The 16714-nt window shown below is 41.3% G+C and overlaps 1 protein-coding gene across 3 annotated transcripts in view; it reads left to right on the forward strand.

The window, feature by feature from the left end:
- The first annotated feature begins 3734 nt into the window (after positions 1-3734).
- Positions 3735-16714, forward strand: part of Crtc3 (CREB regulated transcription coactivator 3) — a 101387-nt gene continuing 88407 nt past the window's right edge. Inside the window, exons 1-2 of one of the 3 annotated variants that reach the window (XM_047539689.1) lie at positions 3735-4049; positions 13785-13883. In XM_047539689.1, the coding sequence (XP_047395645.1) occupies positions 3918-4049; positions 13785-13883 (231 nt within the window). In that variant the 5' untranslated portion in view covers positions 3735-3917. The remainder of the gene's footprint in view (positions 4050-13784; positions 13884-16714) is intronic. The other 2 variants (XM_047539688.1, XM_047539690.1) reach the window with 2 other exon arrangements.

Raw genomic sequence — 16714 nt, forward strand, 5'->3', positions numbered from 1 at the left:
TAATTAAATAAAGGTGGACTGGGGATGTAGCTCGGTTGGTAGAGTGCTTGCCTTGCATGCACAAGACCCTGGGTTCACTCCCCAGCATCACATTGAAAAAATAAAAATGAAAAGATAAAGGTATTGTATCTACCTATAACTAATTTTTTTTTTTAAAGAAACAATTGAGAGCTTGAAGAGAGAATGGAAGAAAATCTTTGCCACCTACACCTTAGATAGGACATTAATTTCCAGGGTATGCAAAGAACTCAAAAAGCTTAACACCAAAAAAATCAAATAACCAAATCAATAAATGGGTAAAGGAACTAAACAGACCCTTCACAGAAGAAGAAATACAAATGGTCAACAAATACATGAAAAAATGTTCAACATCTCCAGCAATTAGAGAAATACAAATTAAAACTACACTGAGATTTCATCTCACACCAGGAAGAATGGCAATTATGAAGAATACAAGTAACAACAAATGTTGCTGAGGATGTGGGGAAAAGGGAACACATACATTGTTGGTGGAACTGCAAATTGGAGCAACCCCTCTGGAAAGCAGCATGGTGATTCCTCAAAAAAACTAGTAATTGGACCACCATTTGACCCAGTTATTCTACTTCTTGGTATATACCCAAAGGATTTAAAATCAGCATACTACAGTGATATAGCCCCATCAGTGTTTATAGTGGCACAATCACAATAGCTAAACTATTGAACCTAGATGCCCATCAATAGATGAATGAATAAAGATATTGTGGTATATATACAAAATGGAATATTACTCAGTCATAAGGAAGAATGACTTTATGACATTTGCCAGTAAATGGATGGATCTAGAGAAAATCATGCTAAGTGAAATAAGCCAGTCCCAAAAAACCAAAGGTCAAATGTTTTCACTGATATGTAGAAACCACAATAAAGTAGGGGAGTGGAAGAAGAGAAGTTCAGTAGATTAGACAAAAGGGAACAAATGGAAGGGAGAGGAGAAATGGAAGGGAGGAATAGGAAAGACAGTAGAATAAATCTAACATAATTTTTCTATGTACATTTATGAAAATACCTAAGTGAATCTCATCATGGTACCCACCCACAAGAATGGGGTCCTAATTAGAATAAAATATATCCCACGCTTGTATAATTTTATCAGAATGGATTCTCTGTCATGTATAAAAAGAAGCAATAAAAATTTAAAAAGTGGTATATATACATACCACACACACACACAAACAACATCTACGTACACACTAAGTTTCGAGCTATCACCTCTTTGATTTTTTTTTTGTTTGTTTGTTTGTTCTTTCTTTTCTGGTACTGTGGATTGAACCCAGGGGAGCTCCTACCATTGAGCCACATCCCCATGCTTTTTATTTATTTTTTTAAGACAAGGCCTCAATACTACCAAGACTGGCCCTGAAATTGCAAACCTCCTGCCTCAGTTTCTCAAGTAGCTGGGATTACAGATCTGTGCCAATGATCTGACTCTTTTTAAAAATTATAAGCCTGTGCAATTGTTTTAAACAATTCACATGTATTTATTTGAATAAAAACTAAATTTAGGAGCTAGGCAGGGTGGCACTCAGGGTAATCCCAGTGACCTGGAAGGCTGAGGTAGAAGGACCACAAGTTCCTGGTCAGTCTTTGCAATTTAGGTAGGCCCTATCTCAAAATGAAAAGGAGTGGGATGTAGCCCAGTAGTAGAATGCTCGTCTAACATGTGTGAGTCCCTGGGTTCATTCTACAATGTCTTCCTCCCTTCCCCCATTCTGCACCCCCAAAGGAAAACCAGTAAATGAAAAAGTTGCAAAAAGATTATTCAGCATAATTTTTTTTGTAAAAATTTAAAACAAAATTTGGTATTCCATATGTAGTTATTGGAGCCAAGCATAAAAACATGAACAGTAGTGATACACATCAACTTGAGCACAGTAAACTCTGGAGAAGAGGGTTAGTTATGTTTAATTTTAGTGTCTTTTAAAATCCAAGTTTATGAGGTAGAATGCCTTTTTTTATATACTGTATTTCATTTATTTATTTTTATGTGGTGCTGAGGATCCAACCCAGTGCCCAACCCATGGGAGGCAAGCACTGTAGCACTGAGCTCCAACCCCAGCCCCAGCAAAATGCCTTTTTAATTTATTAACTTTTTTGGTAGCAGGGATTGAACCCAGAGGTTCCTAACTGAGCAACATCCCCAGAACTTTTTATGTTTTATTTTCAGACAGGGTCTCACTATGTTGCTGAGTCCAGCTTTAAATTTTTGATTCTCCTGCCTCAGTCTACTGAGCCACAGGGATTATAGGCAATCGCCACAGCACCCGGCTTAAATTTTTAAAAATTATTTTGCACTGCTGGGGACACAACCCAGGGTGTTGGCATATTAGGCAAGCCCTCTACCATTAAGATACACCCCAGTCCTTAATTTTTCAAATTAATTTTTTTTTTTTGTTGTTGTGCTGGAGATTGAATCCAGGGACACTTTACTACTGAACTCCATTCCCAGCACTTTTAATTTTTGTTTTGAGGCAGGGTCTCAACCTCGAACTTGCCATCTTCCTGCCTCAGCCTCCCTAGTTGCTGAGATTAAAGAGTTTGCCACCGGGACTGGCTTTCATTTTTATTTATTGCGGTGTTGCAGCCGATATCTAGGGCTCCATTTTATCACTGAGTTGCATCCTCAGAAAAATGTTTTGATGTCTGTTTATGTATTATATTATTTCATTTTTCGTACTGCGAATTTAACCCAGGGCATTTTACCACTGAACTACATGCCCAGCCGTTTTTATTTTTTGAGACAGGGCCTCAACTGTCAGGCTAGTCTCGAATTTGGGATCCTCCTGCCTTCAACCTCTTCCAGTCACTGGGATTACAGTTACCAAGCTGGGTCGATACGTATTTAATTGTGATAGTGATGTGTGTGGGTGTTATATTAATGCTATTTTTGTACTTTTCTGCATGACTCTAATCCTTCCTAATTTACAAAACATAGACACACACACTCAGGGACCCCGAGGACATTTTTATACACATCAACATTTAAGCTGAGAGCAGCTTCTGAACTGAAGAAGGGGAAACCCACGGAGGCCACGGGTTTTAAAAAGTGGGATTGGCACCTGCAGAAGCTGGGGTTTGGAGAGGCCACAGGGTCACCTGGGAGAGAGCCTGGGAAATGGGTCGGGAAATGGGAGGGAAAGGGTTGCACCCGGGCCGGATGGGTTCTGTAATTCCTGCAAAAGTGAGATCCAGATTGAGGAAGATTTGGTGGTGGTGGGGTGGCTCCGAGAAGGCCTTCCAGGGAAGCAGACGAGGGAAGCGGGGACGGGAGGAGGACTGGCGGCAGACGTTAGGCCCCAGGCAGATTCAGCGCGCCCCCAACGCGGGGGTTGAGGCAAAGACTTCTTCAAGGTTAGGTGGCCCAAGTTTCACCCCTGAAGTTAAATCGTGGTCGTCCGAGCGGGGCAGGGTACGGACAAAACTCTTCTGGACCTGGTATGTCAATCCAGAGGCCATCCCTACGCCGGGGCATTTCGGCGAAGTGGTACCCCGCGGCTTCCGCACACCGGCTCCCTTTTGCTCGGCTCTCCGGGTTTCTGAAGCCTGCGGGTCCTGAGCCAGGCTCCGGAGCGCCGGGTTGGCCCTCGGTCGCCCGCGCAGGGCCGGGTTGGCGGCGCGCGGCCGGGCCGGAGGCGGGAGGCCGGCGGGCGGTGGGAGGCCGGGCGCGCCGAGGGCAGGGCGGGGCGGGGCCCGGCGCGGGGCGGGCCTCGGAGCGCTCGCAGCCGCTCGCTGGCTCCGGGGCCGCGGCGGCTCCTCTGCCGGGTCGCGCCGGTCGACGGGCTTCGGGCGGCGGCTTGGGCGGCCTGCGGACGGACGGGTGGGTCGAGACGCAGGCCCGCGCCTGCCGTCTCGCCTCCTGCCAGCGCGGAGCCCGAGCCATGGCCGCCTCGCCGGGCTCGGGCAGCGCCAACCCGCGGAAGTTCAGTGAGAAGATCGCGCTGCACACGCAGCGGCAGGCCGAGGAGACGCGGGCCTTCGAGCAGCTCATGACCGACCTCACCCTGTCGCGGGTGAGGCCCGGGCGGCGCGGCGAAGCGGGGGCGGGCGGGACCCGCGCGGCGGGTGAGAGGTCGTGGGGCTGAGGCGACTGCGGGGCCGCGCGGGGGCTGCGCCGGGGCGGCCGCGGCCTCGGCGCTTCCCCGCCTTCCCACACCCGCTTGCCATTTGCGATCTCCGAGGAGGTGGGAGGGTCGCCGGGCCGGGTGCGGGGAGCGGGGAAGGGACCAGCTTGGCGGAGGCGGGCGGCGGTGTGAGGGCGGCCTGAGCGGGAGGGTGACCTGGAGCGCGGAGAGGAAATCGCAAACGGCGCGGAGGCCGGACGGAGCCGGGGCAGTGGGGCTTCTCACTACTCGGTCACCCACCACAGCCAGTCTCTCTGGACTCTGGCGTGGGAGGCCGCGGGGCCCGAGGGTCTCACACGCTCCATCAGGGAAGCTCGGTGCACACAGCAGTAAATCCAGGACCCGCCCGGAGGTGGCGTGGGGTCTTGGTACCACGATGAGAGTCTGTGTCGAGTTTGTGGCTTTCCTCCCTTGCCTTGGAGGTGTTTTATTAGGTCCAGTTCGCTTTGTTGGGCACCAGATATTTAGTGAGGGCTGACAAGGTGCACACAGTGGCTGATGACTGATGAGGCACCCAGAGGAATAAGTAAGGCTCTAGCAAGGACTAACACCTGGTAAGGTTTAATGACTGTTGATTGCAGCAGTGGAAGATGGAGAACCATCAGGAGTGTCCGCTTCGACTTGCAGAGGAGGGTCAGCATGAGCGGTGCAGGCCTTGAGGATCGAGTGTTGACCTTGAAGGACCATAGGGAGGATGGGGGAGGATGTACAGATGCTGAGGGCGGGGGCGAAGTGGGGAATTCAAAGCAGAACTGCCCGCAGAGTTGCAGACTGGTGGTCTCCTACTCTCTTAGTTGAAGAGTTACTTTTTTTGGTCAGCGTAGTAGTTGGGAAAAAACTTTGAATCTGTTGCCAGTTCCCTCCCCTCCTCCATTGGAAGATTTTTACATAAAATCTAAATTTATTTATTTGTATTAAATTTTGGGAGAGCTGACAACACTAATCCTGAATTCTCCTGTGACAATCACCTACTGGAGCTGGGTGGTGGTCGTTCCCCTCAAATGGAGCATGAACCCTAGTTTGCTATAGTTAACAGCACTCCCTGTTTGAGTCCCTCAAGCAGGTCCCTCATGCTGAGGCCATTTATCTTATTTATTATTATGTTTTAGTGAAGTTAAGGGGAAAGTGAAATATTTTCTGTACTTATATTCTATCACAATGAGAAAAAATAACATCTGTATCTCTCCATGGATAAAGAAGGTTGAGTATTTCAAGAAAATTTTTTCTCATGCCCTGATGAGCTTCATTTATTATGGTCTGGTATCCATAGGTTTTTACATTTGTGACCTTGGATAGATTGAGGGATGAGTTTGACAAGTTTAGAGCAGATTGAAAAGACTGGGTGAATGAAGACTGAGGATTATTGTTGAAACCTGTAAATCATGTGTTGTTTAGCTATTTATATTGTTTATGTACAAATACATGCAATATGTGTGTCCGTAACCAATTTCTCACCCAATTCATGAATCCCCTCTCATAGGTGAGGTCATGAGTAATATATAGATTTTCTCTTTTTTATTTTTGCAGTACTGGGGATTGAACCCAGGCCCTCACACATGTGCCAGGCAAGTTCTCTACCACTGATATATATCCTTATCCCTTTTTAGTTTTGAGATTGAGTCTCACTGAGTTGCTTCAAACTTTTGATCCTCCAACTTGTGATCCTTCTGTTTCTGCCTCTGTAGGAACTGGGATTATAGTATGTACCCATGAGCCTGGCTCAGACTCTTTTTTTTTTTTTTTTTTGGTACTAGGAACTGAACCACTGAGCTTGGTCTCTAGCCTTTTTTATTTTTTTAGACAGGGTCTCACTAAGTTGCTTAGATTCCCACTAAATTGCTGAGGCTGGCCTCGAACTTGTAATCCTCCTGCCTCAGCCTCCCAAATTCTTGAGATTATAGACATATGCCACTGTGCCTGACCTGGATCAGACTCTTATAGGCAACTTTTTTTTCCCACAGATTCTGTGTTCGCTTAAATTAGTTTGATTATATTACTCCTGTATATTCAAACATAAACTTGTATATAAAGTCCTTTGCTTATAGCTGTGAACAACCATAAACCAAAATGTGTGTATACAAAATAAATTCAAAGTTACAAATGCAGTATATCTAAATTAACCCTAATGTGATAAATGCTACTTTGCTGCACTGAATTGAAGCTATCAGTGTGAATATTTTGAATTTACCACGCCTAAACAACTGACCCATATGATAATTCAGTCACTACTTTATTCTAATTACTACAAAATTATGATGTTACTTTGCCCTTTGCCTAATACAGAGAGTCATTTACATGTTAATTCTTCTTATGTTTTCTCCTTGGCCACTTGCAAGAAAAGTAATAGTACTTGGACCCATTATGTTCATAAACGTGCAAATGATAACATTAAATTTATCTACTAATATTTGCTGATTTAAAAATTTTAAGGGTTATTTTCATAAAGAAATCACAAAATTGAAGTACTCCTCATAGAAAACTCAGCTTCCCCAAGCATATATCTATAAACATCCAAGAATCCAAAGATACTAACTAGAGAAGAATCCATCTAGTTCATAAATTGGTTGGCCAGTGTCCTGACTTCTGTTACTAACCCATGTCAGGCATAGTAATGTCAATGGACATCACTAATTGATCTAAATATTCCGATTTCTGCTGTGAGCTTATGTTGGATTTCAAGTGTCTGTCTTCATGTAATCACAGCCAATCCCTTCAGAGTTGGACTTAAATCATATTCTCCAAGTAGGTGGGATGAACTAGATTATTATTATTTTTTTTCCATTCCAACTTTCGAGGTTCAGCCTTATCAGGATTCATTGGGAGATTTTTAAGAAGGGAGTGCTAGGAGAATTCCTTCCAAAGTGATACCTGGGATGATAAAGAGAGGTAAGGGGGTAGAGGCAGCTGTGTCAGGGGAAAGACTATTTGTTGTGTTGTTCATTCATTAATGTATTCATTGTTAGCACTCGAGTACCAACTATGTGGTTAATAGCGTGTGTGTGTGTGTGTGTGTGTGTGTGTGTGTGTGTGTAGGGGGTTAAAGACATGATGCTTCCCTTTAAAGATCTTATTAGTTTGTTCAACAAATACTGAGTCTCTAGTATGTTCCAGGGGTTATAATGGTCATTGGGATTATAGTAGTGAGTGAGCAAAACAGTCTGGTGATGGATTTTAGGATCTAGTGGGGAAGACATTTAACAAAGGAGGCCACATTTTGTTGAATGTTACAAAGGGGAAATAGCTGGAACTCTGGGCTTGTATGGTATGGGAGTCCTCATCTCTTTTGATGGCCGAAAGGATCAGAGGGCATGGGGAAGGCATTCGAGGGTGTATGTGTTAAGAGAGGGAGTGTTGCGTGCACAGAGAATGGTTCATTAGGGAATGAGGAGGGTGATTTGAGATGAGACTGGAGACTTTTCAGGGATCAGAATGTAGAGATGGGATTCAGGAGTTGATCCTAAGAACAATGGGAGGTCATTAAGGAAGTGAAACAAGAGATTTGCATTTTCCAAAGATCCCTCTAGCTCCATAATGGTGGCTAGAATCTAGAAAGAGGCAGCTGCAGAGAAACTACCATATTCCTCCCGAAGATGTTTTGGCATCCACTAAGATAGTGATAAGAAGGTAGAGAGGTGAACAGATTGATACTTAGCAAATAGAAAGGACCAGATTTGGTGAATGAATGAGGGAGATAAGAAAGAAGGAAGGCTCAGGGGGGATTCCTAGCCTTCAGACATAAATTATTTTGGGTGTCCTTCATTAAGCATACACTGGCAGCAGAGTTTGGCTGTGAGGAGATGCTGAATTTGAGGTGCCTGTGAGGCCAGTAAGTGGAGAGAGTCCAGCAGGCAGGTTTTTACCTGGTCCTGGAGCTCAGAAAGAAATGCTGGGTTAACCATACACTTTTGGGAATCTTTGTGTATAGCCACAGAAGGAGATTCAGCTGCCTACGAAGAATTTGTAAAACAGATATTGCAAATTGGTGACCAGCATCTTGTTTTTGTTATCTTTGACCCTATGTGTGGATCTGTGTGTGTGTGTGTGTGTGTGTGTGTGTGTGTGTGTGTTGTTTTGTTTTTTATTAGGGCCAGCAATGAGTATTAGGATTTTACATTAAAATCTAGATTCTGTTTTTTTTTTTTGAAAAATGAGGTCATTTGGTGACACACCCCACATTTCTACATGGCAGCTATTGCTGGAGCTGAATATTGGGGCCCCTGTAGATAGGGCATGTATGTGGTCTTCAGTTTGCCACAGTACCTGCCACTCCCTATGATATTCCTCAGTGATTCCAGACTTCTTTACTTGCTTGTCTTTTCTACCTGGCAACTGTAGGCATTTGAATTTCTTTCCCCACTGTGAAGTAAAATATTGAAGAAGACCTAGGAGTAACCCCAGGAGCCCCACCATTTAAAGGGGAAGTAGAGGAGGAGGAGCTAGCAAAGCAGACTAAAGAGCAACCAGAGACAGCCAGGGGAAAAACACTGGGAGGATTATTGCAAAGAGGAGGGATCATGGGCCAGCTGAGCACAGTGTTGCTGGCTTGACCTGACATGAGGAGGATATGTCCTTTGGTCTAGTCGTGTGGAGGTCACCAGTAACTTTGGTGAGAGCCACAGCATTCACAGCATGCTTGATGGATGGTTCATTGTGAGGCTCTGAAGATTGGATGAGAGAAAATGGTTATAGGTTAGAAACTTGTTAAAGAAGTTTGACTTCGAAGGGCAACTTGTGTTGAAAAAACTACAGGATAAACTCCGCACATCAAACTAGAATGTTAATTTGGTTTGAATAGTTTGGAAACATTATTATTATTATTATTATTATTATTATTACTTTTGTTGTATTCATCATGGTCATCATCATCATCATTATTTTGTGGTACTGGGAATGGAACCCAGAACCCTTCTACCAGTAAGTCACACCCCCAGCCCTTTTTATTTTATTTTGAGACAAGATCTCCCTAAATTGCCCAGACAGACTTTGAACTCATGATCCTCCTGCTTTAACCTCCCAAGTCATTGGGATTATGGGTATTGGCCAACATGTCCAGCTGGAAAACCCATTATTTTTATATTAAGGTAAATAAACCATAGAAATATTGTGGAATAGTGAGGCTTCTGAGAGAAGAGTAGAGAGAGGAGATAGGAAGATTAGGTTTGGGCTATATATGAGTGCTCTCCTTTGGTGGGCACTGGGCTAATCCCTTTGTGTTATCTCTTGTAGTCCTGAGAATGACCCTCTGGTTTGTATTGAGAACTTCCCTTGTTTTGTGGAGGAGTAAACAGAGGCTTAGAGAGGTATAGTTATATGGCTGGTAAATGGCAGAACTAGGGATTGAATCTGCCTGTCATGTTAAATGCCTGTATACGCAAATATTTTTTCCTCTGTAAGGAAATTCAGTTGTATCAGCAGTATTCATTGAAGTCTTCTGTCCCCGTTGAGTTGCTATGGCACTTTGGTAAAAAAATCAGTTGACCATATATGTGAGGGTCTATTTTTGGACTCTCTTCCATTCCATTGGTGTATAGATCTCTCTTTTTGATAATAGCACACTATCTGGATTGCTTATGTAACTTTATAGTAAGTCTTGAAATCAGTTTGTCCTCTAATTTAGCTCTTTTTAAAAATTGCTTTGGTTATTTTAGCTAGGTCATTTGGACATCTGTAATTTTACAGTGATCTTGTCGATTTCTATAGAAAGATCTGCTTTTTGTTGTTGTTTGATCTTTGTGCTGGATTTTGAACTCAGGGCCTCAAGCATGCTAAGCATGTGCTCTACCACTGGGCTGCACCCCCAGCCCCCTTGCTGGGATTTTGACTGGAATTGTATAGACTCTTGTGAGACTTTTCTAAAAAGGAATTCAGAAGGCGTCTGTCTCGTTTTATATAGTATTTAAAGAAATTTGGCTGAAGTGTGTGACCATAGGCCAAAGGTTCCTAATTCAAATTACAAGATGAAGTTGGTAAGGAAAATGAGTGCAGGGGCCAGGAATGAGATAAATGGTAGATGATCTTGGGCCATAGTGAAGGAATAATAGAGTATACCTTGGACTTGGGCCAATCGGAGAACCCAAGCCCTGTCTGAGTGGCCTGATACTTCGGGGCTCTATTCAGTGTTGCCATGCAAGCATATAGGTTCAGTGTTGTTTGATCTTTCAGTCAAGAGAAGTTGGAAGTCTAGATTTTTATGCAGTTTCCTACTTTTTAAAATTAAAATTTAAACATTGAGTGGGTCAGCATTTTGTGGCTCAAGTAGGACTCTGTCTAGGCTGTCAGTCTGTGACCTCTGTCATAGGTTAATCAATTTTTAGTCTTTATTTTCTATCATCTGTAAATATGAAGGTGTTAAAGACAGACTGAAGCCAAGGTGTGGTGCCGCATGCCTGTAATCCCAGTGGCTCGGAAGGATCGCAAGTTCAAAACCAGCCTCAGCAAAAGCAAGGTGCTAAGCAACTCAGTGAGACCCTGACTCTAAATAAAATACAAAATAGGGCTGGGGATGTGGCTCAGTGGTTGAGTGCTCCTGAGTTCAATCCCCAGTACTGCCCCCCCCCCCCAAAAAAAAAAAAAGACAGACTCACGTTTCTTTCTAGCTCAATGATTCTGAATTTCAAAAGAGGAAAATAAAAATATAACTCAAAGTTTTTAGAGGTAGCTGAGAATGTCTACATAAATAATAATGATTTGAGATGTTGTCCAGAGCTTTACATTTTATACATCACTACATCACTATCTTGTGTCATGTTTTTTTTTTTTTTTTTTTTTGAACCAGAGATTGAACCCAGGTACACTTAACCTCTGAGCCACATCCCCAGCCCTTTTAAAAAGTTTTATGAGACAGGATCTTGCTAAGTTGCTTAGGGCCTTGCTAAGTTGCTGGGGCTGGTCTCGAACTTGTGATCCTCCTGAGCTGCTGGGATTATAGGTGTGTACCACTGTGCCTGGCTATGTCTTTTCTCTCTTAATTCTTACATCATCTTTATGAAGGAGGCACCAGAATAATTTGGGCAACCACATGAGAGCTCTAGGTTACAAAGTCAGGTCTTCATATTCCAAATCCAGTGTTCTTTTTACTACAAGACAACAGTGTTTGAAGGTTCTGGAAATAGGTCCCTTGAGAGGGAGAGCAGGTATGGGGCACTGGTGAGAGGGCCTTGAGTTCAGTTGAAGGCAGTTCCCTGACTAGAGTTAGAATTTAGCTTGGTTAAAGTACTGAGGCTTTTGGGTAAGGGTTGAAGCCTTTGTGAGAACTTTCTGGAGGTAGGAACTTTGGCACATGATCATTTTAGTAAGCCAATACCTGGTGTACTACTTATTGACATTCCATTAAGTTTTTATACAAGTGAATAAATGGATTGATTGATCCTTTGAAGAAGGAATCAAAGGCTTTAGATCAAGGTGTTCAAGAGTTTTATCTGGAGAATTTCAAGAATGAAGTCAAATGCTTCTGGTAAATGCTTTTAGAATGTTCAGATTGAAGGCTGAGAGACTTATAACTCAGCTCACAGGGGGAAGAGCTTGTCATGTCCTCCTTCTCATATTTGACTCTGAGATCTGGGTTTTGATTAATATATTATAACCATATCCCTCTGGAGTATGTTGGAGAAATCAGATTCTGTAGGTATAAGGAAGTTAAAGACACCAAAGGGTTTTATATGCCTTTAAGATTTCCAAGCAGATACATATTGAAATATGGAATAATAAAATGTCTAGGATTTCATTTCATCTTTTCTTTCTTTTTTTTTTTTTTTTGTGGGAGATTGTTAGGGATTGAACCCAGGGTCACTTTACCACTGAGCTACATTCCCAGCCATTTTAATTTATTTTTAATTTTGAGACAGCTAAGTTGCTGAGGCTGGCCTTGTACTTGCAATCCTCCTGCCTCAGCCTCCTGCATTGCTGGAATTATGGGTGTGCACCACCACACCTGGCTGCGTGGGATTTCTTTCAGTGGGTAGTGGAAGGGGTAAAGAAGAAATAAGATTGAACCTAACTTGGTAATCATTGAAGCTTTAAGATGGACAAGTGGGATTTCATTATATGCATCTCTATTTTGTATGTATTTGCAATTTTTTTTGTGATAAATATTTTAAAAAATTAGAGAGCTTCATAGGCTCAGCAGTGCATTTAGTTCACTGACCTTTTTGTGAGTCTGTAAGTAGTGTGGTTGCTGAGGGAGAAATGGGACAAAGGAAAAGAGTGTGGCAGAAATAGGAATGTGGGCTTTGAGTGAGGTAGCTGTGACTTGACCTTGGGTAAGTCACTGAAATTCTTTGAGTCTGGGACCCCAGGTCAGTAAAAAACAGAGTAATGTGCTCTCCCTGGCATGGTTGTAGGGAAGGTTAGGGATGAAGTGGAAAATCATCTGAGGACAGCACCCCATCTATCTGAGGAGCTCAGGTCTGGTAGTTTTTATTATTTTTAACAAACAGTAATGAAAGAGTTAAAAATCTGACTCAGGCTCTCATCTATGACCCCTTTCTTCCCATATGAATTATAAGTACCAAGGTTTATGTAACCACAGAGCTAATTTATTATTTTAGAAACAGAACTCACCAAGACAGACTGGACAACTTTGGAGCTTTTAAGAACTGTAACTAGTTTACTGCCTTTTGAAAAGTGATATAAGAAAGGACTTACAGAAGAAAGGCTTATTAAATCAGTGGGGTACTGTTTTATACCTGTCGACTTGGCCTCCTTCAAAAAATCCATATTCAGGGTAGATTTCATAAAAATAAAGGGAGATTTGTAGAGGAAAGGGACCAAGTGGAGGGAGGCAAGGTGGGGAGGGGAGAGTACTGTGGGGTGATATTGGCCAAATTATATTGTTATATTGTGAGCACAAATGAATATGTAACAATAAATCTCATGATTATGTACAACTGTAATGCACCAATAAAATGTGAAAAAAAAGTAAAAAAACCCATATCCAGAGATTTAGCAATCGCTCTTTGAAATGTGTTCTAAGACAGTGATTCAGAAGAAGAAATATATGGCTACTAAAAATGATTATGTAGCCAGGCATATATAGGGGCATACCTATAATCCTAGTGACTCTTGGGATACTGAGGTGGGAGGAACAGCCTCAGCAGTTTAGCAAGACCCTGTCTCAAAAAAAAAAAAAAAAAAAAAAAAAAGCTGAGGATTAGTTCAGTGGTACTGTCAAAAAAGGGAAAAAAAGATTATGTGATAGTATAGAAAAGACTTATAATGTAAGCACATAAGATTGTAATTGTGATCCCAAATATGCAGTTATTACAGATGAATGTCAATGGAGACTGGGAAAGAACATAGAATAAGGGTTGTAATAGTGGCTTAGTTTTTAAGAAATTCTTTGTTGTTGTTAAAGATTGTGCCTGAAAGCCTGCACATACACACTTAAAGACCTTGCAAGAGTACCTTACTGTCATGGCATGTGGGACATTTGGATCATGGGTAGGTTCTTTCCAAAAATGGAGAAGTAATCAAAAACCAGAAAGCACCGGAAACCTGAAGGTTATGTTAATTTAAGTAGTGAAGAAATTGAAACCAAGACTCATTCTTAGACCTTTCCACTACAGAATACCACATTTTGATACCTGCTGTCATCTCTGAACAGTCTTGAAACCGTTCTGTTTCCAGGTTCAATTTCAGAAGCTTCAACAACTGCGCCTTACACAGTATCATGGAGGATCCTTACCAAATGTGAGCCAACTGCGGAACAGTGCTTCGGAGTTTCAGGTACCTCCAGATATGTACTTTCTTGACGCTGAATGGATTGTAAAAAGATAGGCAAAGATTATCTCTAAAAAGATTAGATTTTGAAGGATAAACTGGGCCTATGCACAGTTCAGTCTTATTCTGGGAATTTTATCAATATTCTCTTTTGTAGTTTCTATAGTACAAGTAATGTTATTTTACAAATGACCAAAGACAGCACTGTCCAGTAGATGTATAATGTGAAGAGTGCTTGCATAGCATGCACTAGATCCTGGGTTTCATCCCCAGCACTGCCAAAAAATAAAAGATAATATTAACCACAAATGTAATTTGGAATTTTCTAATAGCCACACTAAAGAAAAATAAACTATAGAATTAATTTTAATATCATTTAAATAATTTGAATAATCACTTAAGCCATCCAAGATATGCTCATTTCAACATGTAATCAACATAAAAATATGAGATGTTTCACAAACTTTTTTTTTTGTACTAAGTCTTTGAAATGTGTTGTGTATTTTAAGCTTAAAGCACTTCTCAGTCTGGATTAGCCATATTTCCCTATCTTCATGTGACTAATAGCTACCTTGTTGGATGGCATAGGTCTAAGGCATAGATAAATGGTCTGTATTGCCTCTAGCTTAGTGCAGCGTCATCATGTGCTTTAATCATTTACTTCAAGAGCCTTCTGCAAAACAATGTGGAATAGATGTTTCAGTCATTGGTATCCTGGTACTGTTGTTAAGATTTGAACCTCTTTTTTTTTTTTTTTGGGTACTGGGAATCAAACCCAGGGCCTTATGCTTACAAGGCAAGCACTCTACTGACTGAGCTATCTCCCCAGCCCCTGTTGTTAAGATTTGAATTGGACCCACTCTGATATCTCAGTCTCTGAAAAAGTAGGAGCCTGTCATTCTAGTCACACAACTTAAGATTTGGTGTCAGCCTTTAAGGTGAAGCATAACTTGATTCCTTTGGATGCCTGTCCATTTTTAAAGCACAGTCTTTGTTGTAGAAACGGGGCTCACTTTTTCAGTGATAATCAGATATATTTTGGAGCATTTGGATTTCAGAATTTTGAGTTAAAATGTTCAGCTGGCTAGATCTATGCTTATATTCTAAATTCTGAAAAGTTCTGAAATCTTGGACACTTTCGGTTTTAAGCATTTTGTATAAAGAATACTTAACCTGTACTGTTTTTTTACTTTGAAACAATTATAAACTTACAGAAAAATTGGGAGTACAGTTTTAATAACATTTTCCCTTTGAGAATAAGTTGTTGACCTGATGCCCTATCACTCCAAAATATTTCAGTTGTATCCTACAAGCAAGGATATTGTACTGTATAACTAAATATAGCCAAAAAATTAACAGCAATACATTATTACCTTTTGATTCTCAGACCTCATTCAGATTTTACCAAATCGCCTCTTACTGTCCTGTATAATTGGGTCTAATAAGACCCAGTTCAGAATCACATATATTTAGTTATTATTGTCTACAGTCTTCTTCGATTGAATAGTTTTTGAGTCTTTTATTTTTTAAATTTATTTTATGTATTTATTTATTTTTTGCAGTACTAGGGATTGAACCCAGGGCCTTGTGCTTGCAAGGCAAGCACTCTATCAACTGAGCTATATCCCCAGCCCTATTTTATTTTATTTGTTCTAATTAGTTGTACATGACTGTAGAATGCATTTATACATTATGATAGATCATACATAGAGTGTAAATGTCTCATTTTTCTGATTATACATATTGCAGAATTATTTTTGACATTAAAAATTAATTTTGACCATTGTGATCTTGCCACTTTTGAAGATTGCTCACCAGTTATTTTGCAGAGTGTCCCTCAGTTGAGGTTTGTCTGTTGTGTCTTTGTGTTTAGATTCAGATTATGCCTCTTTGGCAGGAATAACACAGAAGTGCTGTTGTTACTGTATCCAATAGGCACCTGATTTTGAGTGGTTAACTGATGATGTGCCTTTTTGTCCCCTAAGGTGGATCTGTCACACTTCTCTACTCTAAAGTAATTCTCTTCCCCTTTGTGATAAGGTGGCACATCTTCGTGAAGTGATACCTTCTGCTGATATTCATTAAACTTTCAATTTACTTTTATTTATTTATCTTTCAGTATGGTTTTATGGTTTCCTATTTTATTTAATGGATTTTAGTCTATAACTGTTATTTTCATCTCAGTGCTTACATAATCCCTCATTAAGCTGATAGTTCCTCTTCCAAACAGAAAAATTCTTGACATACTGATGAAATAAAGGAAGTCCCAGAAACCCAGATTTTTTTTTTTTTAAAGTAAATCTCTTTGGGGTATAATTTACAATTTACTTTTTTTAGGTATACAAATCTATGCCATATAACCACCACCATAATCAAGATACAGAACTGTTTGTCACCCAGAAAGTTTCCTTCTGTCCCTTGAGAATCAACTTCCACCCCCACCTTTAGTCTCTGGAGACCACTGATCTGTAGTTTTGCCTTTTCCAGATTGTCCTATGACAATCAAAAGTGCATGAGTCCTTCTACGTGTGTCTGTGTGTCTCTGTTAGCAAATCTTCCTCTTTCTTCTTCTTATGAAGATACCTTCTCTTATGAATTTAGGGCTCATGCCAATGCAGTATGACCTCATTTTAACTTGATTACATGTACAAAGGTTTGATTTCTCCCTCCCTTCTCCCTTCCTTCCTTCCTTTCTTTCTTCCAGTAGAAACCCCCTCTGCTTTATTTTAATTTTTTTAGGCAGGGTGTCCCTAAGTGACTTAAGGCTGGCCTTAAAATTTCAATCTTCTTGCTTTAACCTCCTGAGTCTCTGAGATTATAGGTGTGCTCAGTGCAAA

This window comes from Sciurus carolinensis, chromosome 2 (genome assembly GCF_902686445.1).
Source record: "Sciurus carolinensis chromosome 2, mSciCar1.2, whole genome shotgun sequence".
In the NCBI taxonomy this organism is placed as follows: Eukaryota; Metazoa; Chordata; class Mammalia; order Rodentia; family Sciuridae; genus Sciurus; species Sciurus carolinensis.